This window comes from Nyctibius grandis, chromosome 11 (genome assembly GCF_013368605.1).
Source record: "Nyctibius grandis isolate bNycGra1 chromosome 11, bNycGra1.pri, whole genome shotgun sequence".
Taxonomy (NCBI): Eukaryota; Metazoa; Chordata; class Aves; order Nyctibiiformes; family Nyctibiidae; genus Nyctibius; species Nyctibius grandis.
In genome coordinates, this window is record NC_090668.1 from 12,652,243 (window position 1) to 12,677,664 (window position 25,422).

The 25,422-nt window shown below is 44.2% G+C and overlaps 1 protein-coding gene across 1 annotated transcript in view; it reads left to right on the top strand.

Moving 5' to 3' along the window:
* The first annotated feature begins 669 nt into the window (after positions 1-669).
* Positions 670-25,422, top strand: part of RFX7 (regulatory factor X7) — a 57,808-nt gene continuing 33,055 nt past the window's right edge. Inside the window, exons 1-2 of the mRNA XM_068410600.1 lie at positions 670-815; positions 24,338-24,371. Of these exons, the coding sequence (XP_068266701.1) occupies positions 670-815; positions 24,338-24,371 (180 nt within the window). The remainder of the gene's footprint in view (positions 816-24,337; positions 24,372-25,422) is intronic.

The following is a 25,422-nucleotide window of genomic DNA, read 5'->3' on the forward strand; positions in this document are numbered from 1 at the left end:
ATGCTGCCGCAGGAGCGGGGTTCACGTGTCTCCAGTGCGCAGCTATGCGCTCGGTGCACCCGATATAAATCATGCACATCTACGTGTATTTTATATATATCGCTATCTATAAAAAACGTACACACACACGTATGTGTTATTTTCGCCGCCGGCGTGCAGCGAGGGCCGCCACCGCGGAGCCGGGCCGCTGCGGGAGAAGCCCCCCGCCCCACGGCGGGGGCCCGCAGGCCCCGGCCCGGGGCTGTCGCAGGGGCCGCCCGCCCCCGCCCCGCCCCGCCCCGCCGCCGGCGGCTGCGCCCCCGGCCCCCTCCCCAGCGACGGCGGCGCGGGGCGGCCCGTCTGCTTGGGCAGCGCCGAGCCTGCGCACTCGGCGCCCGGGCGGGCACGGCGGCCGCGGGGCGAGGAGCGGCGGCGGCGCGGGGCGGGCCGGGCCAGGTGCTGCGAGGCGGGGGAGCGCGGAGCGACCCTGCGCGGGGGCGGCGGCGGAGGCCGGGCCGCCATGCGCTGTGCCGCGGGCCGGGCTCGCCATCCTGCGGCGTAGCGGCGGGACGCGGCTCGGCTCTCCGCCCGTGATGTCCCCCGGGCAGCAGGGGAAGGCAACTCACTCGAGGGCTGCGGCAGAGGCCTAGTGCGGCCAGCGCCGCTCCGCGTCCCCGCCGCCGCGCCCCCATGGCCGAGGAGCAGCAGCCGGAGGGGCAGCCGCCGCGGCGGCTCGCCGGCACCCCCGCGCCCGGCGGGACCCTGCCGGCCCTGGTGCCGGGGCTGCAGGGCGGCGAGGCCAGCGCGCTGCAGCACAAGATCCGCAGCTCCATCTGGTAAGGGCCGGGCCCCGCTGCCGCGCCGCCCTGGTCGGCTGCGCCCCAGGCCAGCGCTGGGGTACGCGGGGGGAGCGCGGGGAGGCGCGGCCCCTTTGTGCCGGGAAGCGCGGAGCTGCGCGCGGAACCGCTTGCGCCCCCCACCCCTCCGCGGGGGCTGCGCCCCCAGACACGCACCGCGGCGGCCGTGCGGAGAACACGCGTGGTCGTGGGCAGGTGTGCCGGTCAGGCGGCCCGGAGGCTCGTGGCTGTGGCCGTGCCTGGTGCTTGTTATTTTCCAGGCGTGAGGCAGCCTCCCGCTGCCGGGGTGGGTTGGTGGTGCTGCCTGCTTGCGCTCAGCCATAATGGTAATTGCGGAGCGGCTCTGTTCGGGCGGATGGGTGCGATCTCACCTGCTGAAGGCATTTTAATTGCTCGGCTTTTTTTTTTTTTTTTTTTTTTTTTTTTTTTTTTTTAACGTTCACATGAGACCCCCAGCACAGAGTGTTGATGCAGCAGGGAATGCAGAGCGTTGCAGTAAGGGTGCATTTTTCCAGCCTCTCTGTAAACCTCTGTTCTGAGTTTCCAGTCTGGCAACTGAAATGCAGTTTTGGCTGAAACTTGTGATGATGGTTTGCAAGTTCCTGCACAGGAATCTTTTTTTTTTTTTTTTTTTCCTCTAAAAATTAAAACTAAATTCATAGTAAACCAACATTTTACTTAGGAATATATGTTTTGTGTGCGTTTGGGGGAAGGAGTTAAATTGAGTTTAGCTTGCACTGCAAATAAAATATTCTTTTTTTTCCAATATCTGCAAGAGTGTGTCACCTGCAGCATTTATATTTTGTGCATGTTTTTAAAAGCTGCTTTTGGCTGAGGTGGCTGATAAAGTGTTGTGAAAGTTGGGAGTTGTAAATATAGGTTACTCATACGTAATGTTTTCCTTTATATATACACACTATATATATATTTATATACATGTACTCATCCTAATAAAAACATACTGATCTAGCTTGCATATTACGTCATACTATAGTTAGATTTTATGGCTTGAATTGATGTAGCTGGAAAAGAAAGAGAATCTAAATACAATTTTACCTTCAGATTCTTTTATTGTATGGCATATTGAAATTGCATTTATTGTTTGGTGGTTTGTTGTTTTTCTTTTTAATTTAAACAGTAAATAATAATTCATTGTCCTTAATCCACACTTGCTACCTTTTGTTTTGGTTTTCTCTGCAATGTGACCTAGAGAAGGAATACGAACTGCAGAATTTCCTGTCTGTTTAGATCGTGGAATCTTCACACCCTCCTAATTTATTGTGGTATTTAGTGATGGCTTTTTTATATTTTCATCTCTTTCCATGAACATGCTGGTTGGAAATGAGCCTTAGAGAGCATGTTTACATTGCATTCAGATTAGGTATCATGTCCAAGTTGAAGACAAAATGGCTACTAAGTAAAACCTCTCCTTTTATCATGGGTTTTCTTTTCAAGGAAAAAGAGCGCATATGTTAGCTTTTTAAATGAAAGCTGCTTATTAGATTCAGGTAAACTTCATGAATAGCCTGAGCCCACGTTTGGTACAAAGGAATGCAGCATTTTGCCTGGTGTAAGTGGCTTGCCTGGTGCCAAGTGCCTGTGACCAGCAGAGGTTTTGCCAGCACCTTGCAGCCCTGTCTCCTGGTACTTTCACAGACACTCCTCAGCTCCGTGTGAGTGTTCCTCCTGGCTGTTTCCTGCACTGGGCTGGGACTTCCCTGCTGCTTTCAGGCAGTATCCATTCCCTGCGGGTTATACAGTTGAAAAGCAGTATTTGAAGATAAGGTGTTTTTTTATAAGAAAACCTTTTCTTTGATATCTTCATATATTTTGTCTGGGACTACTAGAAATTCTGTGTTTCTGTATTGCGATCAAGCAGTCTTCATCTGAGGCTGGAGTTTAATGTTAATTTGCATCTTCATGTAGGTGCGGTGGTTGTTTTTGAGCAGCAAGGATAAGGAGAATTGCCAGGGAAGTCGTGCACGCTGCTCTTGGCGTAAACAGTAGAAAGTCTCCTTCTGTAGTTGCAGTCTTGGATCTGCTGTTCTGTTCAGCAAGTGGTGTGTGCTGGTGATGGATAAACAGTGGGAGAGATAGTGGAAGGCTGCTTGTGAAAATGGCAGTGCTGTGTTGTTAACAGAACGAGGTGTAACGTGCAGAAGAGAGCTTCCTCTTTTCTGCCTTCTCTCCTCTTCCTCCCCTCTTCCCCTGCCCTGCCAATTGTGTGTGCTGGCATGTTGGCGTGTTCCATTTCTCCTTTGCTTCCCAAAGGGTTTAGTACATCTAGATCAGTACTCTTCTGTATTGTTGCCCCCCTGCCTCTTTTCTCCTACACGTTTGTGCATAGTGGATGGATTTTTTTAGTTGGTTGTGTTTTTTGTGGTGTGTTTTTTTTTTAAAAAAAAGGGTTTCAGTCTTCAAATTATATTGTCAGTGAAAATAGTAGTATAGCAAATTATAGCAGCTACTGAAGTACTGGACCTGAGGATCACAAAACAAGTCTGTGCTTGTTTTTCCACTGTACAGGCAAATATAAATATAGTGTGTGATGTAGGCCTCGAGCGGGACAATGAGTTATTCATTATCTCAACTCATACTTAATTTATTCTGTTTATAAAATTAAAATGTAGTTTGACAAAAGTAGCGCAAGTAATTGTGAACATGTGGAATCCCTTAAAATGAAACAATAGGTTAAGTCCTGCTGGTTAAAATTGCAGGCACAGTCAACGTATGTACTGAAGACTTAAAAATGTGCTTGCTAGCAGTCCAGTCTGGCTTGGGTTTTTTTTTTTCATATAAAGTGACCATTAGTTTGGACTGAGGACGGGACGATAAACTTGGCTGTGCTTAAAAACAAATCAAGAAGTATTTATTTGCATTACAATGTCACATACAGGTATTTAACTGCTGTTTGGTTACGATAATTAAAGTTCATCACTGTCTAACTGTATTTTTTTCATGTCTGCGCCACTTGAACACATCCAGCAAAGTGGTGTCCGTTTTTGTTTCGTGCTGCGTATGTGAGTTGCTGAGACAGTTGGATGTGTTCTTACAGTGTCGATGAAACAGGCAGAAATAATATTAGATGTCTTTTCCCATTGACGGATTAGAAGTCTAGACGGGGAGAACACGTCTTTGGGAGCCTAGCCTGGCTGATTAGTGTCAGGTTGGGCGGGTTTGTAAATTGCCCTGGTCTTCGCTGGACACTGGGCCTTAATCTGCCTGTTTTTATTTCCCTTTAGATTCATTAAAGCTTTCATATTTATTAAGTGTTTTGTCCAGACGTTAGAGCCCGAGGCAGGAAAACCTCCCTAGTCAGCTGTCTGAGCGTATAGACTAATGGGGTTTCAATTATTTTCTTCGGGTGAGGGTACTATATTACCAAATGTGTGTTATTTGTATATGGTGTTTCTGTAACCAAACATACGGTAGTGAAGACAGAGTCTACTCGATATTGCATTGAGTTGCTAAAGAATATCCTATAGCTGAAGACAGCCAGCGATGTACGTATGTAAAAGCAGCATGGCACAAGGATTGAGATGCAGAGATGACCAAGGGAAGAAGGTGCCAGCTGAGGGTCTGCTTTTGCTGGCATGAAAGAAAAAGACCAACAGTTTTAGGCAACTTAATCCCTCCGCTCACTGTATTAATCTAAAATCCAGCCTGTAGCTGAGAACATTGAAGGAACGGACAGGTTTGTTTTCTTGTTCACTGTTGCGAATAACTGGTGATGATTCTTCAGTGAGTACTTGTTTACTGTTGTAAATAGTAATCTGGTGCTTGCATCTGTGCATGGGTTGGCCCCAGCTTCTTTCACCTTGCCTGCATCTCGGCTCTTTTTGTCCTAAAGGCATCTGTTGGGATTTGAATATAATAATTCTGCTTGAGAGATTAATTTTTCTCCTCCCCCTCCCCAATATCTCGTGTGTAAACCGAGCTGAGGCCAAGGCAGCAGGGAGTAGCAAACACAAAGCATTGCTTTTGCAGCCATTTCAGTTGGACGTGGGTGTGGATTTCAAATCCATAATTTTTGTCCTCAAATCGCTCTTCTAGCTAGAAGTTGTATTGGAAAACCACATGAGCTAGGCCGGGCAGTGCCAAAATTTTATGTCCTAAGGCCCAGTTTGTCTCATGTTGAAAGGGGAGTAGGAGGTGAATTGTGCCGTTGTTAGTTTTGGGCTCTTAGTATCGTGCTAGAAAACCAGATTAGTTGATTGTAACACCAATATTTTCTAATCTTTGGAAGGCTCCGTTCTTTCTTACAACTTACATCATTCCTGCTCCCTCCTGCAATTGCATCCATCACTCCTCATTAGGCGTTGTCAGCAAGTGTGGCTTGTCACTTAGCTGTTGGCAGAGCAAATGTTCTGCAATTTGGGAAATGCCATTGAGATTTTTCGTAATAGGAATTGCTACTTATTTGTATGGTTAGGTCAGCAGAAAAAGTGATTGACAGTCTTGATATTTTTGGTAAAATGCCTGGCAATGAAGAGGGAAGCTCAAGGGGTATGTGTTTCAGGCTCTTTGCAAATGTACGTGCAGACTTCTTTTTGGTAGTTTTCTTCTGCAGTTGAAATTCCCGTAACACCCTTTATGTATTTTTTTAAAACATGGATTTCTTGAGTCACATTGGATTAATTTGTGGACCAGTCCATCTGCATTTACTTTTTAAATTTTCTGTAGCTTGGGAGAGGCAGGCAGGGAATAAGAGAGGGGGGAAAAAGCTCCAACTCTATATTTTGTTAAATGGTCTGTCAAAATTGAGTGGAGAACGTAAAATTTCCGGTAACCTATTACAGACTCTGTGGTTATTCTCTGCCCCCAGCCCAAAATGCACCAGCCACCATTCCCTCCTTCCTCCTGGTTAATTCATTGTTGGAGGTGGGAAACAAAACTTAAAATTCTTCGATAAACAATTTCTAACTATTATGAGGAAGAGCTAATAATTATCATTGACAGGCGTACAGGCTGCACTCATTTCGCTAAATTGATGTAACATCAGAAGTGTGTTTACCTCCTTTGAAAAAGTACTTTGAGCACCTCAGCTAAGAGATGCTGTGTAAAACTGCAAAAATTTCTTGTCACTAAGCTGATTTTCCCTGGCTTTATGGTTTCATGATTTACAGGTGATGGTGAGACTTGCCTGTCCTGAATGTATTTCCTGATATGGTGTATAAGCAGTCAAATACATAGGAAAAAATTGAACTGTGGGCTGTATTTTAGAGTAGTTCGTGATGATTTCAGGGAAGGTTATCCTTCCTTGGGCAAAGCATGTCATTCTCCTTCACACTCTGCTTCCCCAAATGGATAGGAACAGAAAGTGGAATTTGTTTCATTTGGCTCCATCTGTTTCTGTACAAGTTGGTCAAGGTAGTTCCTTCGTAGTCGTTGTGGAGAAAAATGCACTGCTGAGGTGAGGGCCATCTCCTAGGGAAGACGTTTCCATAAAACAATCCATCTGATCGCTTTATGTGCCTGTTTCTCTTTGACTGTAAACAAACTTTAAACTGTGTGCCAGAGTGTAACCGTCTGTGGTGCAGAATTCTTGAACTGGGTGAAATAAATCCTGCACTGTTTGTCACTTTTTCAACTCGACTTCTTTTTCCTGGAGGATGGCTGCTCCATCCCCTCTGTGGGTTGTTCTGGGGATCTTCCATTCCCTTTAACAAGGTCACTTTATCTATACTACATATTCCTGTACAAAGGAAACCCTTTTCAGGGGAAGGCCCCCTGGAAGAATTCCTTCCCACCAAAGTGGCTTAAAAAGCCACTGTTCTCTGGTGAAATGCATCCCCTTGCACTTGGGAAAGCCTCCCTCCATGCCGCTGGGAATGGACAGGTCAGCAGCACGCAGCAGTCAGTGCCAGATTGGCGTGGGAGGAGAAGCGACTTTCCAAAATGGGGCATGGCCACCACGGTGGTAGAGTTTCTAGGTCAGCAGGTGTGGAAGCCAATTTGGTCTGCAGGCATTTTTACAAGTTCAGAAAATAAACCTGAATAAAATGAATGCTGACCTTTATGTAACCTTTTGAGAATGGAGTTGAGGTTTTATTGAATATCCTGGCTCCGAGTTGGACGGAATAGCTTTGCAGAAAAAAGATCTTTGTAAATCTGCTTTTAGGAAGAGTGGATTTTTCACTCTTGCTCATGGGTTTTTTTTGTCTTTGTTTCTTGAAACAATAGGACCTAATAAAGTATATGAGGGGAAAAACAATATTCAAGTAATAAAAGATTTGGCTAAGTTTTGCTGCTGTTCATTTAAAATGCATAGGGGTGCATTCGGTTGTTGACTGCACAGCATCAAGCATATGCAATTCCTTGTTTCATAAACATTTTACTTTCTACCTCAGGAGTTCCCTTCGTTGAAGCAAGTCAGATGGTGTGACATTGTGGTTCAGAGCGGCATTTCTCATGAGTTTTGATAAGCACAGAATTGCAGGATTGCCGTCCCAGGCCTCTGTAGCTGGGTTGCTTGCCATTTGGGGCAGTTCTGTTTGATTTTCATGTGTCTGTATGCCATTGGGGAGTAGGAATCCAAATCTATACCTGAAAAACGCTTAGAAACTCCTCTTAAAATTTTCTGGGTGCCGTATAAATTAATCAGAAAAAATACTGTAACTGGGGAAAATGACAGTACTGCTGTCACGGTTTAAAGCTGGGCTAGCTATTAACCAGGTGGCAGATGCTCTCTATTAACCCTCTCCCCCCCGCCAAGGGAAAGGGAAAGGGAAAAGGGAGAGAGACTTATGGGTTGGAAAGTTAAAACAGTTTTAATAAACTATAGTAATGAAAAAGAATATAATAACAATAATAATAGAAATAATCAAATATATACAAATATATACAAAGCCAAGATTGAGAGCTTGGAAATCCTCCTCGGGCAGAGTTGCTCCCCCAGCATGGGCAGAGGGGAAAACGCAGTAGCTCCACCCAGCACGGGCAGAGGGGAAAATGCAAAAGCTTCACTGCCATCACACCTGCAGGCTTTTAACTGGAGATTTGGCAAAGCTGGTACCAATCAGTGGGAGACAGGAGGGCCCCTCCCTCCTGGGCCCCACCTCCAGGAGGCAGTGGGTTAGTGATAAACAGGAAAGTGAGAATGACATGTATGGGATGGAATACCTTGCTGGTCAATCCTGGGTCACCTGCCCCGTCCACTACTCCCTGCAGGTACAACCCCCTTCGGCTCTTTACTCGTAAGCAGTGACCTTGGGTTCTCTAAGACTATTTGGCCTGGTTTGAGCCAAACCAGGACAACTGCTCAGGTTTGGGTGATAAGATTTATACTGCAGCACTGATTAATCTTTTAATTAATAGGGGTTTGGGGTGGTTTTGTTAGGCTTTTTTGTGTTTGTGTGTAGTTTTGAGAACAGGGTTGAATGTAATGTTTTTATACAGATCCCGGAACGTATGTATGTTGCCTTCTCTTGTTACTCCACTCTGCCGCTTGCCAAACAGAAGTATTTGGAGAAGGGCCAGAGCTGCAAAATTCAGATCAGGATCCAAATTTGGATTTTTGATTCCAGCCTTCCTAATATCTAATATTACAAAGCCTCATATATAAATAAGGAACTCCTTATTTTTAAACTGCGAAAATGAGGAGAATGGAGGTAGCTTTCTAGCTTGCCTCTGGCACGGTCCAGGTAGAATGCTGGACTGTATGTCTGAAAAGTTAATCAGCAGGTGATTCAAAAGGTAAGTTGAATAGATGAAAATGCAGTGCTCTGTCACCCAGAAAGAGCCCAACCAGAAGGCCAGCACAAATCAGTACTTTAAAGCCGGTTAGAAGAATCCCCTAAATATATCTAAAAATTCTGAAAGTGCTGGGGTGTTTTGTTGTGTTCTCTCAGATATTTGGGAATTTTTCAGGTTTCTTTTGTTCTAAATGGAGTTAGCCAGTGTCTCAATTGTAATGCTTTCTTGATTTAATGGAAAAAGGATTATCTGTCATCAAGTAGGATGCTCGTTATCGGCTGCTGTGCCATCAACAGGCTTTCAGTAAGCTGCCAAGTGTTTTCTGTCGTTGAATGTTTAATCATTAAGACAGTGGAAAAAGCATTCAGAACTTCCCGAATATTTTCCCTGTTCCTTTTTTTTAATTGCTTGTGGTTGCTGCAGCGACATTGTACCAGTGAAAGGCTGGGGAGGCCGGGTGTTGCTGCAGGCGGGACCGGGGATGGGGATGGTCTCTGTGGGTGGGACCTGCATCCTGGGGGTCCTGGCGGAGGGGCCTCCCGCGGGCCGCAGACCTGCCGGGCTCTCCTCTTGGACCTGCTCGGCACCGTACCCAGTGAGCGGTCTAGCCTCTATCTGTTGCTCAGGCTATGAGAGCTGTTATCTTTTTCTAACTGTAACCGATAAACACACCGCATGGTGCAGTGCATGGCGGTTGTGGAGGTAGGGGATGTGTCTACGGACGTGGGTTTCTCGGGGCGTACCTGTGCTCCTCCAGAGTGACGGGTCCTGCTTTGCTTTTCCCTGGAGCTGGCCTGGGGATGGTATTCCTTACTGGTTGTCAGGTACTTCAAGTTTGGGAAGAAAATCTTGTTCCTGGGAAGAACTCGCTTGTTAAATGAGGCGTATTCTTATCTCCCCCTTGAGAGGAAATTTGTGGTTAAATGTCACGGTCCGTGATTTATGGCTGTCCTTTTTGATGGATGGTCTCTCAGGCATGGAGGCAATCCGTATTTCTTAGTCAAAGATTCCTAACTGCCATTATAAGGTTGTTGGGACTCCTGCCAGTGAAAAAGTTAGATTGTACTGGACGGCAGGAATTACAGTTCATTACTTTGGTTGCCTATAAAGTAGTGAATTAAATTATTTTTAAAGCTGTCAGCAATATAGACTGTTGGAACTTTTTCTTAGTACAAGGTTACCTGGAAGTGTCTGCCTCAAGCATCCCTCGGACAAACAAGAATTAGCTTGTGAACAAGGTGTGCTGGATAGTAGGATGGGCAATTTGTTCTGCTGCATTTTCCTCACCACCTTCTTGCCCTTGTTTAGAAATCATTTGAAAATACCTGGAGTAGTCTTTGTGACTTCAGTGAAAATGCTCCTGTGTGCTTTCTCCCTTCCTCTTCAGAAGCATTGCCGTATTATAATACAGACTTAAAAGACAGTTACTCAGTACCTCAAGTGGTAACTGTTTGAAGGCCTGTAAATTGAAAATTTTAAATATTTATTTTTTTTTTGTGGATGGAATTTTAAGTCCTTTTTTTAGTCTGCTTAGAAAAATAGTGACAAATGCTTCTTCCAGAACCACATGCTAGTTTTATTGCTAATTCAGTAGAGAAAAGTACTTGAGAGGCTTGAATGCTTATTAAACTGGGGGAAGAACTGGGCAAGGTGGTTCTGGTTGCTGTGTGAGTGCGGTGTCCGGAGGCAATCCGAAACTGGGACTCAAGGCTTCTGCTTTGGGGCTGGACATCCTCTGGCAGGACCGGTGTATTGTTGGTGCTGGTGGTGTGCAGGCAGTAGTTTCTCTGGAAGAGCACGCAGGCAGCAGATGCCCGTCGGTGTCCCTGCTGCACCCTGGGGAGGGAGGCTGCCTTGCAGGACGGGTCCCCTGCTGAAGCGAGCTGTGCTTGTTGGTGCTTACATCGTCCGCATGCGACTACCATCTCCCACACTATGTTCAGATCCAGGTGCTCTGTGCTTCTCTCAGTGTTTGTCAATGACAGGTAAATGATCACTCCGCGTGATCCTTGTGCTGATTACATGCAAGTTGGTAACTGCGGATAAGGCACCTGTGAGGCTGGCCAGCCGGCGCTCAGCCCTTGCATGAAAGCTGCAGCTCTTTCTGCTGTCATGGGACTGTCTGAAGCAAAGGCCAAAAATCGTTTTGAAATAACCTTGCACGAGTCAGAGACTGTGCCACAGGAACCTTTTATCCAAGCTCTGACCAAGTATGGCGTTTCTTTCATTAGGGGTACATAAAAAGTTTGCCTATTTTCTTTACAGTTTGAATTTTTTTTTTTAATGCCTGTTAGCATTATAAATGATGAGCTGCATGAGGGCCTACAGTTGCTATTAGTGGTCATGTAACCTAAATGAATTAGTTGATATTTAAAAGACAGTCAAATTACTCACTGGCAGTAATTGCAAGCTGCACACCTGGAACCACAGTGTGCTGAAGAGCTAAGCCAGCTTTTGGCTCCAGGATCCTGCCCTGCAGAATTACCTTCATTATGCTTGATTCCAGTGGTATAGTTCAATGATTAACTCATAAAAAGTTGAGAAATAAATTGGTAGCTGAGAGAAAAGTGTATTTGCCTCTTCCATTAAACAAGTGAATGAAGTGGGATTGACAGATCTAGTTTTAAAAATATGAAAAGGGATATTTTGAACAAGAAACCATCGGTTGTATTTAACAACTAGAGATAGTTTACTGAGTCAAATGAAAAAATCCCAAGTAACCAACAAATGTGCTGAAGACATAAGAAAAAGCACTTTTTTTTTCTTCTTACAGCTACTTGGAAATACTGGTTTGTGTGTGTAATTACATCAAACAAAAGTTCGTCTGAAAGCAGTTTATGGTGAAATTTCAGTTAGAAATTAATCTTGTAAATTACCATTTTCTCATGCAAAAAATGCTAAAATGCTGACCCTGGATTTGGTAACATATATAACATATATAATTAAATCCCTGATCCATGAAGATATTCAGAAAACTGTCTCTTATTGATTACTTCCAAGTAGAGGCTAGGTGTCTGATTACCCTGTAGATATATGCCTGAATGTACACTATGAGTAGTCAGTTTTTGTGGTTAATAACGGCCAAAAAAATAGTAATATTCTTGATCTCTCAGGCTCAGAATAAAAGTGAAAACAAGACAATTTTTTTGTTTTGTTTAGTACCAATAAGCTTAAGCAGTCCCCATTTAGCTTTTATTGCGCATATCCCCATGGACTGCATCTTTTTCTTGCTAGAAGCTTACTTCTCTTGGAGGGATTAAGAACGTGAGGTTCATGTACCATAATGGTTTGTACATTCAAGTAGGTGAAACTTTTAGCTGAATTGAAAAACAAAATTTAGGTTATGTGGACAGTGGTTCAGTGTGTGGTAGCCCTCTCTCTGTGAATACTTTGACATACGTGTACGTACTGGGATGTTGTCAATCAATAGCTCCAGATGTTCAGGGTGAAAGTATTTATAATGGGTGTTTGCAGTGCAGAACCTAATAATCGTTAGTTGTCACTTCACAGTGATTCTTGTCACTTCAGAAAAGTTCTTAGTTACCACTGAATACTTTAAATACCAGTAGCTTTGTGGCAAATTAGGCCCAATGTAGGATTGGGAGATACCTGGAGTACGTTGTATTCTTCTGGAAGACATGGTCCTTCCTAAATTCGTCAAACTCTGAAAGGTGAGCTGCAGTTTTGGCTTGATTATTTCAGCTGCTCAGTAAGGGAGTGGCAAAGCAGCATATAGTTCACCTTGAAAATTGAAACCAAACTGTGTTAATAATCACGAAAAGACATTTTCATTCCCTTAATGCAGACATCTGCTCTCCCACTGGCATGTTTACGCATGATGTGGTTCACAGGAATGAAAAGCCAGACCGATCAGTTCTGTAGTGCTCTTAGACACCGTCTTCTGGGAGAACCCATCAGACAAGTAAGTAAATGTGGGTAACATTAGTATGAGACTTTTATACAAGCACAGTTCAGTAAATTGTTAGATGCTGAAAGATGTTAGCTAGTTACGTGCTGCAGCCTACAGGTGAATTTCAACAGTGCGCTTGTCTCAGTGAATATTGCTGTAGTAGCTTTTTGTCTACATCCATCTTGAATATAATTCTCTGGTGCTGTGAATTTTGGAAAGTCAAAAGTTTAATGCAGCTTTTCTGCATTGATTAAATTTAAACCAGATTTAATCTGATTTAATCAAGGACAGCCTTTTCTGTTTCTGACTAGTTTACTAAGTAAGTTGTGGTGTAACTTTGCAGTTCCCTGGGATGTTTGAAATGGATGTGTTATGAATAATGAATCCATGCAGGTGTTCTGCAAATTATCTTAATAGGGTGCTAAATGCAGTGACCTGTCTGGCTGTGGCTTCAGTACTTTGTACGAGGAAAGGTCACATTCCCTCTGCTATGTTTTTAAAAGAAAAGCATGACAATATGAAAACTTTAAAAATAGATATCAAAATGCTTATGGACAGTGCTGCGCCTGCAAAGCAGGTATGTTACTTGAGAAGAAAATGGCTAAATTCTCAGCTTTTTGGGTCCCATCACCCCCAGCTGCCTGCAGAAGTAGGATGAGGTGGCAGAGCCAGGCATAGCACAGACAATTGTTGCATACATTGTCCTCTGTTTCAAGGAGGTGGAGTACTGAACCCTAAAGTTGTAGGGTATTAAGTACTGGTCAGATGCCTGCTGTTCATAATTTCCATTCATAAATTAGGTTTTAGAGGAATGAAATAATCTGATAGACTTGCATGTTCATTCATCAGGGCTGCAAAGTCAGCCTAGCAGTGAAGGAGGCAGTGGGTGGATTGAAGGTGACTGAGTGAATGATGTTCCTCTGCCCTACGCTTGTAGTTTATGCAATGCTGGCAGTGGAGTTGTCTGTTCTGGCTGCTGTGAAGCTGTGCAGGCCTGATGGATGCCTCAGCCCGAGAGCTGGTAAATGTAGTCTTGGATTGGCGAAACTGGTCCTGCAGTGCAGGCTCATGTAAGATGCCCATTTGACACAGTTGAGCTACCACCTAGGAGTGAGTGCAGTTGTGTTCAAACCCAGCTTTGTAGGTGCAAACTGAAATAGATGCATGCAGGTATGAACTTACACGGCTTTAACTTAATTAAATTTTGTGCAGCTTTAATTTTAAGCAAGTGCAGCTTACAGGTTTAGACAAGCTCTTAAGTCTGCAAGTAAACTAAAGTTCACCTGGGTTGCAGGCTAGGGCAACTCAAACTTTCCAAACTAAATCCTCAAGAATTGGAGTAGCACATGTTTGTAACTTTTCTGAAGATCCTAGTTTAGGGATTAAAACCATTTTAAAAGATGTCATTAGGATTTTTTTTTTTTACCCCCGGAGACAGAGGGTGGAAAACTGATGGGTTATACTGCTTTAGTGTTCAGTGAACTGACCTTTGAGGTAGGCAAGAGACTTCTGGCTACTTGCAGCTTTTTATTTGCAGAGACCAGACAGTTTCTGTGCCTGAAGTGAGTCGAAGCTGGTAAGCAGAGGTGAGTGAGAAAGGCCCCAGGGTGCAGGTGCAAGGCTGAAGGATGGAGGCCTGAAAGAACCTGTGGCAGCTGAACAAGAAGGAGGAATTTTTTGAGATGGGAGGTTGTATGGCTGTCACCATCAGGCAGCAGTGCCATGTTCATTCTGCGTACATTCAGCTTTTAAATTGTCACCTCTACAAGAAAATCAAGTATGGGAGTAGGGTTATGGGATGTGCCAGTGAGCAGCGCAGCACAAGTCAGGGAGAGAAGTTGCCTTTCCTGTGGCAGTGAAGTCATGCCCATCCGGTGTGAAAGAAGTGGCCCTTTTAGTCAGGAGGTGCTTGGAGAGTGCTTGTAGATACTCGGGGCATTACTCAGCACAGGGAAACCTAAGAGGCTGCAAGGATTGCATTCTCTGGGAGTTACCAAGGTCAGCACTTGGGTACAGGTTCCTCAAGTGGAAAAAAGGGTGCAGAGGAGCTGTGCGGTGGAGAGCCGTGAGAGGAAAGGGGGTGAGAAGGAGGAAGAATGCAGACATCCAGAGATTAGGAGAGAAGCGGAGGTAATAAGATTTTGCAAGCAGCATCAGGAGGAGGGCTAGATAAAAGCTGGATTTGTTTGCAGGAAGACAGACTGATGCCTCTGTGTGAGCTGTTCAATGTGGAGGGGAGAGATGGATGTCTGTGGCACGGAGGAGGGACAAAGCGTGTGTCAGGGAAGCCCTGTGGGTTAAGCTGAACCTCCCAGTGCAGTGTCTGTGAAGGGCTAACCAGCCCCACTGCAGCCCTCGAAATGCACCTCTGCTTCCTAGCGTGTGTCAGGCGCCCAGGTATCACTGAGATGGTAGAATGGTGTGAAGGCTGGGGCTGCTTTCCAGGCTGACAACAGGACACCTGCAGCTGTTGACCGTGCAGTTTGGAGAGGGGATGGCTGCACGGGGTGTCTGCGTACTGGCTTGTCTTGGTGAGACTCAAGCTGTGTGGGGGCTCAGCACTGGGCTTGGCAGTGCAGGAGGGTCTGCTCTGCTCTGCAGGCTGGCGCTTGCTCAGGGTAAAACCACAAAAGAGCTTGGGTAGGACTGGGTTATGGCACTGCGAACCAAATGATACCTCCCTGCATACCAAACGAATAGGGTAATGAAGATGTACAACCAGTAGCAAACCTGTTTGTTAACAGAATGTAACTAGGATAGCTGTGGGTCATGGAAATGTCGAAGGAAATAATGAGAAATGAAGAAGAAACATGCCTTTTATCAGCAGGCTTACATCTGCCATCCGGGCACCCGCACCAGTGTTGGGAAATGCGTATGGTAGGAAAGCGTTGCTGTAGGGCTGCTGATACTGGAAGCTTTTATATTGGATTCATCTGAGCTTTGTGTAACTATGTGCAATAAACATAGCCCTATTCAGATTTGTATGTTTATGGGTGTGTATTAAACATAAGCAGAGTGTAGAACTATTCCTGTATTCTCGTGAGTATGAGTATTGTTTCACTTTGCCATCAGCCGTCTGCAGCCACCGTTTCTCAAGGGAAGGGCAGCGGAGGACCAGGTCTGTGCCCTGTGGCACGCTGCAATGCACAGCAAGGCCCTGCCTTCCTCCTCCTCATCTTGTTGGCTCTGCAGGCATGGAAGTGAAATGATTCTGTTCACATGTGTTTTGTAGGTGTGCTTTTCTTTTGTGTTTTTTTTTTTGTTTGTTTGAGTTTTTTTTTAGGTGCTGCAGAGGAGTGTCACCCCTTTAGTTTCACTAGGCATCCTTTCTTAGAGCCATGTGGGACAAAGACTTGAGAAAAATCTCATCATGCTTTATAGCATCTCCAGTTCAGCCCCCGTAGAACTACTAGCCTTAAGTAATAATGTTGTTCTTAGGCTTCTGCTGACCAAGGCTGAAAATACGACAGCAGATCTTCTAGCTATCTATAGACTGAGTTCAGAAGCAACCAAGGATTGATTTTTTTTTTTTTTTCATAATTAGTTCTAAGACCAGAAGTTTCCATTGTGAAATACACAAAGCCATTGTGATTTGCCGTTTAGCCACAAACCTGCCTATCTGGTGAATGTATCCATTCTTTCTGCTTTTAGTGGGACGTACTTTAGATGAAGTTCCTACTTGAGGAGTCTTCCTTCATGTTGCTTTCTTGAGATCACCCTGTGCTTTTTGTGTTTAGCCTTTTGAGGCAATTGATCCTTGCAGGCTGATCTTAGAACAATGCCCTGCAGTGCCCTGTGTAGACTGTTAGTAGTAAATGTAGGATGCAGCTCCTCTGAAGTCACGTTATCTTCCCATGTAATGTACAGAGGGCATTGCATCCTTGGAATAGAGAGTCCTGCCTGACTATAACAATACTCACTGATTTTAATTGAGGGCAATGCTGAAAGAAGCAGGGTGAGAGCTGTGTAAAAGCATTTTCTTCGTCTCTTCTAAGAGTTCATTAAAGTAACTTGTGGCGAAGTACTATATTTAAATAAATGTAAAAAACCCTCAGGAACTTAAATGACTGTCTTGTTGCTGGAATAGAGCACCTGGCAGTGTGTGGTTGTTGCAGGTTCTTCCCAGTTATTTTAAGAATTGTGGAACAAGCCTTTAGCATTGAATACAGCTAAATTTCTTGAGAGAGCTAAAAGAGATGTTTATAGACTTAAATTTCAGACTTAGGTATTCTGATGTCTGCTGGCTAATTATTTCTTGGCAGCCCATTACAATGGGCTGCATTTGAGACTTGAGCATTTCATTAGCAGCCTTATCTTCCCTCTTTGTTCAGCTGTTTGTATAGTTGGCATTATTTAACACTCATAAAATCATCAGAGTGTCAGAAATGGTGAAGGGATTACATTTTTATCCTATGTGAAATATTTTCATTGCATTTATTTTAGTAACAAGTGTTGAAGTCATGCATTTGACCAATTTTAACCTGCACTAACTTAAAATGTTGTGGCATGCTGAACTACTGCTTTTTTTCCACACTGTGGTGCAGCATTGCTCCTTCTTGTGTCTGATGGAAAACCAGTCTGGCTTATTCTTTTCAGCGAGTGGAAGGAGGTAGGTTAGGTTACAGGGGAGATGAGATGGTTGCAGCTCGCCCTTGTTGCACTGTTTTGTCGGCTTGCTGTGCTTGTTGCTTTCTTATTTTGCTGAGAAGAGTGGTTTGACTTGAATTGAGGAGGAGTCTGCCTTCAAGCTGGAAGAGCCAATATTTACAAATCGGTGAATGCTTGCTTTGTTTGCTTTTTGAGGCCTGAGAGTTGGACACTTTTCTACATTTCCAGTGGACACAACTCTGTGGCTATTTTTATGCTTTAGGGAAATGACGATACTTCATGTGCTTCCAAGATGCAATTACAGTCCCCGTGGCTTTTATCTGGAGTAAGAATATATCTGCATTTGAATACTGGAAGATTTAATTTGACTTGTATTAAATATTTTGCTTCCGTTTGCTCGTGTTTGTACTGGGTTCCAGTGCCTTGTCTCCAAGGCATGACACTGAATTATCCCCAGGGGAGAGGGAGGTGCAGGCAGGGAGAGAGACCCTAGGTGGCATCAGCAGCCACCTGATTGTTGGCTCCTGAGTGCCAGAGGGTGAGAGGTGCAGATGGGAGGGGAGTCCTGCGCCCTGGGGTGCCAGCGTTGCCTTGGGACGTGCCCAGCTTGGATGTGCTTTCCTTTCTCAGTAACCTGCGCTAGCGAAAGCTCTTACTCTGTTAGCTGAGCAGTATGAATAGTCAAACATTCAAACATGCTTCAACCTTTTGCAGCTCTGCTTTCTAAATATTTAATTGAAATGCTTTTACAGCCATTTTGCTTCTTTATCAACGTGAGCCAAGCCAGACAATGTAACATGGCATATGTTAAGATGTTAACTGAGTAGCAGCACACATAGGCGGCTGTTTCATAATTTTCTCCTTAGATGATCCTTGGCTTCAGTTTAACGTTTCTTTGTTAATGTAACCTTCTGAATGGAAGGTTACGTAAAGATATATTTAGAGCTGTTAGTCTAAGAAAGAGAAGCATTAATTCAGTAAGATTAAGAATTAAGGGCTGAATCCTGCAGGCACCACTGGGACACAGCGCTTGGTGTGGTAAGGACGTGATAATAGTACCTTTCTGATAGTACCACTTACTGTAATAGGGTTGGTAATCCTTTCATTGAGTGGATCCTCACAGCATGCAGAGTAAACAGATATTTTTTTAAATGTCACCTGACATCGTCAGAGTTGTGGAAGAGATATTGAATCTTTCCGAGAGGATGTGTGGTTGATTTAATAATGACGCTCTCTCATGTGGCTTTCAGAAAGATGACTTTGCCAAAACTGTCACTGCTGGTGTTCAGTAGTGGAGTCTAACTTGCTTTCCTCGGGAGCTAACTGGGTTTTTGCAAGAGGCAGAGGCAGCAGGACACTACACAGGAAAAAGAGCTCCTGGGTGCTACCAACACCCAAATACCTTGTGTGCCTGGAAGACACAGGCCTAGCAAATGCTGCTCATGTGGTACTGCTCCCCATAGAAGCAGGCTTTCAAGACTACCCGTAGACCCTGTTGTTAAGTAGTTTGACAAACAACCCTTGGAGATTTTATGGGGGAATGACTGATGCAGTGGGAAGTGGAGACTTTTCAGAGCTGAATAATTTTTAAAAGGCCATATGGCCAAAATAATTATTCCTTGGCAGACAGCTCTAACTGCTGTCTTGGGTATCCTTCTCATACGGAAGGCTTGTTTTCAGATACCTGAGTAAAAATATTGGGGTAGCAGTGTGTCACCATACAGTGTTAGTCCTAAGTACGTGTGGGCTACGAGTGAGCAGTTGGGAGGGTTTCCTGTGGCCCTGAACAGCCCCTGCTCCTGTTCCTCTGCCGGAGCTGCGCTGGGTTGTTGATGGTCTTGTGCTGAACTCTCAAGAGAAAAAACCTACAGGTTTGCTTTTGTTTTTTCCCCTTCTCCAAAGAAAGCTTATTTTAGAACTTTATAAACCTCCTCTCTATCTTTGTTAATTGTCTGAGAGGGTAGGTTTACTATCTGAGATGGTAACTAGTTAACACTGCTGATGATAAGTAACTACACACTGGAGTTTTCCTTTCTAGTTGCAACTTTTCTTACTGTGTCCTGTATATCAGGTAATAATGTAATGTAATGCAAGAGTACCGGAAGCTGGGAGTGCTGCAGTGGGAAAGCCTTGCTGTCAGGTCGGGAGTCGTACGCTGTCTTGGTGATGTATGGCACAGCTATTACCAGTGATGGAAGGTGGTTCCTCTTCATAAATTGCATTAGGGTTTGGCAGAAATAATGTTTTCCAGAGGCTGTCCAAAATGTGCCAAGCACACAAAACACAGCTACAGAGGCTGGTTTTGGGAGGGTGTTCCAGTTTATGCAAATATTTGCTGTCGTGGGCTGAAGAGATACAGAGTATCTGTGGCAACTTCACTGATGGTATGAAAGTTGTAATGAAGAAATCACTCCGGGCTTCCCGGGTTTGGCAGCCTAGGCAAACCATTACGATATTTTGCACAATAAATTGCGGCTCCACTTGTCCCCTGAATTTTGCTGAACTGGACTTGTTGCTGTTATTGACATCTTCCTCCATTTGAGGATTGAGTCCGCTGCTAGTACCTGAATGATGAGATCCACGTCCTGCGTGACTTTTGGGGCTGGGACGTCCTCTGCCTGAGCAGAACTGCAGTGTCCTGGAGGTGCTGCAGTCCCACTCCTGCTGGGGACACAACCGGCAGCCCCTTCTCCAGGGTCCTTCTCTGCACAGCGTGTCCCAGGACAGGAGATGTGCTGCAGCGGGTGGGTGTTCATACAGTGTGTTCACTGTGCACGTGCTCCCCCAGTATTTGTTACGCTGCTAGCTTTCGTAGGGAGTGAATGATCTGCAGTTGGAGAGCTGTAAGGGTTAGGTTCAGTGGCTGTGCAGGCTTTGAGAAGGCTTAGAGTTAACTAGGCAGTAGCTAATAAGTTCGAGGGCTTTCTTTTACCCCTCCCAGCCACCTTCCTCTTTCTGGTCTAAGAGGCCCAAGGCTTCTCATATCCCTTGTGGTTATATGGCTTCTACTGTTTGCAGCATTAAGGAAATAGCGTGCTCAGAGCAACTGAATTCTGCCACCTCTTGCAATACGATAGTCCCATTTTGCTCAGTGTAGTTTGGCTACTTATTCCTGAAAGTGAAGTATTGCTTAGTTAGAGGAAGGTTGGCAGCATCTGGTTTTATGCCAATTTGAAAAAAATTACATCTCCTTGCCTTCTTCCCTGGCTTTTTCCCCTCCACCTCTCCCTCAGTGCAAAGTAAACCCAGCTGCACACCTGCAGAGAGAACACACTCCTCATTCTGCCTATGCCAAGTCAGGGCTGTTAAAAGGGGCTGTTTTGAGTAGAAATACATAAATAGGTCAGGGAAAGCGGACATGCATACTTTGGCATAAGATAGAAGAGCAGTTTGTAGGAAATGCTTTAGTCTGAGTTTCCCCCCTCCCTGCCCTCCCAAGATACTTTCAGGAGTTGTCAACGTGGGCTTCAGCATTTAGGAGCTTAAATTACTGCAGCCTTTGAAATTACCTGCAAGAATCTCTCAAAGGTCTTGGGCCTAAGGGTTAAGTCAAAAGCTGAGGCTGTTAAAGATGGGCTGGGAGGCTTTCCAGTAAGGCTTTTCCACTGCAGACCCAAAGCAGCCCAATGTGCATTCCCTGGAGGACGTAGGACTAGGGGTCTCTGGTGAAACACAGCAGCTTTGCAGGGAGCCACCCTGCTACACTTCTCCTAAACCACAGGCTAAGAAACCCCCTTTTCTGTGCTGTTTTACTGATTAGTAGAAGCTGGGCTCTTGTTTTTGAGTGGCTGATAGTAGTTCTTCAAAGGTGAGCAGGTTGATCCAGCCTGGTGGTGTTTGAGTCAGTGTTGACATTTTTGAGGATCATTGCTGTAGACATCAAGAGGGACTACATCCCTCTTGAGTCACTCAGTGTGCCTTAACTTTCAAACAGTCTGCACAGTGGTATCCACCAAGCAAAAGTTTCATCGTTCGTTCTGATAATGTCATTGGTGTTTTGTGGGGGTTTTCTTTTGGCAAAATTTTGATATATAGTTTTATGCTCCCAGGTTCTTGTGGTGGGTCAGTATCTGGTGCAAGCTGGTAAATTCAAGGCATCTGTAAAAGCAGTCACCTTTGTTATCACTCATAACTACCCCCAGAATCAGAAAAGGCACCTTCTTGTCCTTGATGAAACTGCTTGAAGTAGCCTGAGTTATGTTTTCGATCAAGGAAGTGAACTAGTTTAACTTCAGGGAGACTGTCAGTATGAAGAGCTATGAAAGAGAGAGTAATGTCAGCTGTGCTTCTCGGTGGGGATGAGCCCCCAAGAGCAGGTCTTCAGGAGGACCAACACTGGCTGTTGGCTTACAGTGTGGTTTCTAAGTTTAGTTTTCCAATGGGCTCAGGTTCTTAACAGATTCAAATGGTTATTTTCATTAGCGAGACCATCTATTACTCCCGCTGCTCTCCTGCAGCTGTTCCTAGACGTATAGCAAAGCATGTGGGCAGCAGCCTCCAAACGTTAGAAATGGATGTGTGTAGGGCCTGGTTCAGCCTTGCTCTTGGGATTGCTGGTTGCAGTTACTGTAATTGCAGTAGTAATTAGATAAGGGATGCATTTGACAGAGACAGAAGCAGACTTACTTATTTGTAAATGAAATCCAACTTTCAGAACACATCTGTTAGTGAAGGAAGAACTGGGGTGAAATAAACAGAAGTGGCAAATACCTTGTAACTGGGATTGCTGTTCTTTGCCACCTTTGTCACTTGACCTTTTATCTCCTGATTTGATGGAGGTGTGTCCTGCAGTGTCACTAGATGGAGCTTTTCTGCGCAGTGCTGAGGACCGTGAGAAGGTCACTGTCGCAGCACCTTCTCAGTCAGAGGACTGGTTCCTCAGGGTTGCCATTGTTTGACTTTGGCATGGATCAACTGCACTGGGAGGTAAATAAGAAGTGTTTATGTCATTAGGTGCAGACTTTGTAGAATCAGGCGATATTAACTTGTGCTCTGGTTAGGATGAAAGAAGCCTCAGTTTTCCACTAACAAATTTTAATTATGTCCTCCCAGTATACTAGGAAGCATGGAGCTGGAGATGAAAAAAATTATGGTTAAAGTAGATGTCATGCCTAACCCTGCTGAAGCCATAGGACCTTTGCCTTTTAAAATGTCACAACATCTGCTTGCAGATTGGAGGACATGAACTTGACTATTCTTTCTGTGCCACCAGGTGACAAAAAGGAAACAGAGAAACTGTATTTGTTGGCCTTATTATTGCTCTTCTGCTGTGGCTTCCTGACACTGTTGATCGGTGCTGTAGGAGCAGAGGTCACAACTGAAAGAGCCTGAACTAAATTTGAGAGTTTACATTTACTGACTCAGACTGGTATTTGGAGATAAAAGGACAGCTCTGGGGATCTCCTGCCCAGCTGCCTCCTGGCAGCTTGCCTCTTTTTCTTTGCAAGAAGAAAATATTAATGCAGTTGACATGCTTATGCACAGTTTGGCAGAACCTTGCAGGATGGGAAGCGGTGCTGGCTGAAGCATGTTCTCCTGAAAAGCCTAGCACACAATGTCGTCTGTAAGTCTGTAGAGTAGGCTGTGTTTGGACTAAGTTTGATCTGCCTATACCCTGCATCACCTTATCCTCTATGCTCCTTTTCTGCATTAAGCTATCATGTGAAGCCGTAGAAAAGGTTTAGGTACAAAAGTGGGCACGTATGTCTGAGCCCTGTTGCATGCTGCCACGAGCACTGCTTTGTAGGAGAGGCTGTGGATCTGCAGCAGCACAGGGATTGTGAGACCCTGCTAGGGGCAGGAGGCGGTGGGGCGAGGTGGAGTTGATGGTGTTTTTTGAAGAACGAGATGACATTTGGTTTCTCTTCTTCAGTTGCTACAGTAGTTGTGAGCGTCTTCCCCAAGGCAAGGAAAAGCTCCCATTTTACTGTCCTTAGCATTCCCTGTTCTCACAAATCCCCAACAGCTCTGCTTTACTCCCTCCTTGGTGTTCCCAAGCGTCCACCCATCTGATTGTGTTCTACACAAAGTCAGCTGAAGTGGATGTTTGCTAAGGTATCTACTTCAGTGGATTTTTCATATATTCTTACCTGTTGAAATTTTTTTATTGTATTCTGTCACTATAATAATGTATGCAGTTCTTGTATGGGAAGGGGCATCAGTATCAACGGCTCCTGCAGAACAAATTTTTAGACCATCTAGTTTCAAAATGAGGTGTTGTAACAAGCAGGACAACCGAGCTCCTGCCTCTTTGAGCATCTCATACAACAGGAGATGCTGGTTCGGTAGGTTTGGTTCCTATCACCACCAGACACTAGAGCTGTTTGTATTGCTTGTTTCTTACTTATGATTTTAGTATATCCATCAGATGTATGTGGTAGAACCTGTACAAAAGGAAAAAAACTGGAAATGAGGTGTTGTGTTAACAGGAGATTGAATTACATTTTATTCCACTAGGAAAGGAATCGCTCCCTGAACTCCTAAAGTGGTTGTTCAGTGCTTGTTCAGTAGGTTTCCAGCAGTAAAGCCTATTGGTTTTTGCATGTTAAAGCTCCTGCTCCTCTTCAGAGCAATGATAAAATGCCTTCGACTAATACAATCAGATCAAGCATGTGAAATACAGCACCCTTAAGAAACACAAAAGCTGCTTATGGGTGTGTTTATATGAAGTATAATAAATTCCATACAGTTTGTAGTCCTTGGCGCATGCACTGAGGTCATTTATGGCATACTTTAATTCGGTCCCCACCCAACGTCTTCTTAATAAGCCAACTGGGAGGTAGTGAGATTAACATGAAAAACTCCTAAGTTGCCAGTGGGATACCAATTGTCTGCTTTGTAGCAGCTCTTTGGAATGCTAGAAATAAATGCCTTGAAGTGGTGGGATTTACTGAAGCGTGGGGAGAGGGAGGTGTTAGTTGTGTTTACAGATGAACAAGTAAAATGCATCTGAATTGTGGAAGAGCTTACAATAAAAACAGTGACATTCATCCTTGCTGCTTTGCAACTTGGGATAATAGCTCCCAGTTGCAATGATATTTTATTTTAAAAAATACAGTTCTTTTATATAAGAGCAAAACAACAAGAATTCTAACAATCAGTTAAGTTTGGGGTGACTTTCTATAAAAAAAATAGTCGGATGAGTATTCTTTCATAGACTAGCAGGATATTTCACAGCAGGAGATTAAGCCTGTAGTACAGTGATAGAAGTTCTAATATGTAATATTTTTGTCATTGCTATTTAGATTAATTCAAGATTTCTGTTCTCTCTTTCTTCCCTCACGTCTAGCAAAACTGTACAATCTAAAGTGGACTGCATTTTGGTAAGTACAACTCCAGACTGCTTTTTCATATTTAATAAACTGCAAGACCAAAATAGATGGCTCTGGAGACTGACAGCTATTACAAAGCCTTTCCTTAGCAGTGCTCTAAGGTGCTACCACCAAATGTGATAAATTTAGTTCCCATTGACAAAAAAAAAGCCACGTGATGTGGGTTTGGTGTTTGTTTTCTGTGGAAGTATTGACCTCTCGTTGCCAGCACCAAGTGGCCGTGATTGCCACTTGTAGAACTGTCAGTGTAGATACAGCACAGAAAGGTGACTTACTGCTTTTATAAGCATGATTTGGTTAAATGCAAGAATATGTATTGCACAGATCAGAGTATGCAGGAAGCTAATTGTGCCTTCAAGTTACATTTGCTCTTTAGGCCTCTAATGACAATGATTATTGCTTTTGTTCTTGTTTCCTTGAAACAGTTAATTCATGTCTGGTACTACATTTTAAGGAAGAAACTAGATTGAACTGCATGTTTGCACAAAACCTGTCAGACTAATGTCCTGGTCTGTGAAAATGTTGCAGGTGTCATAATTATCAGATTTTTGGTTGGTTTGTTTGTTTTAATCTTGCTAACCTCAAAAGTTGCACACCGTCTCAGGTACCTTCCCAGAAATGTGCAACACTACAGATCCTGTTAGCTTCACTGTAGTACTTAGGACAGAGAGATAATATTTTTTTGAAGAAGGAAAGCCCTTGAAATGCATAAATGTAATCTTCCTTTGTGCATTAAAATAATAGGATCTAGACAGTAATAAGAGATCATTCCTGGGAAGCAAATATCTAACTCAGAAAGAGGTTTTATTTGTTTTTAATAGTAAGCAGGTTGCGAGTTTCTTTAAATCAGAGTCTGAGTTCATAAATCTTAAGACTGGAAAGGACTACTTATTCTGATTTTCTACCTTCGGCATTTCATCCAGAAGTACCAGCGGGTACAATAAAAAAATGACATAGACAACCATCTGGATACTATCAAATAGAATCTGTTCAGCTGTATGACTGAGCTGAATAAGAATACTCCTTAAAGTCACATTAGCAA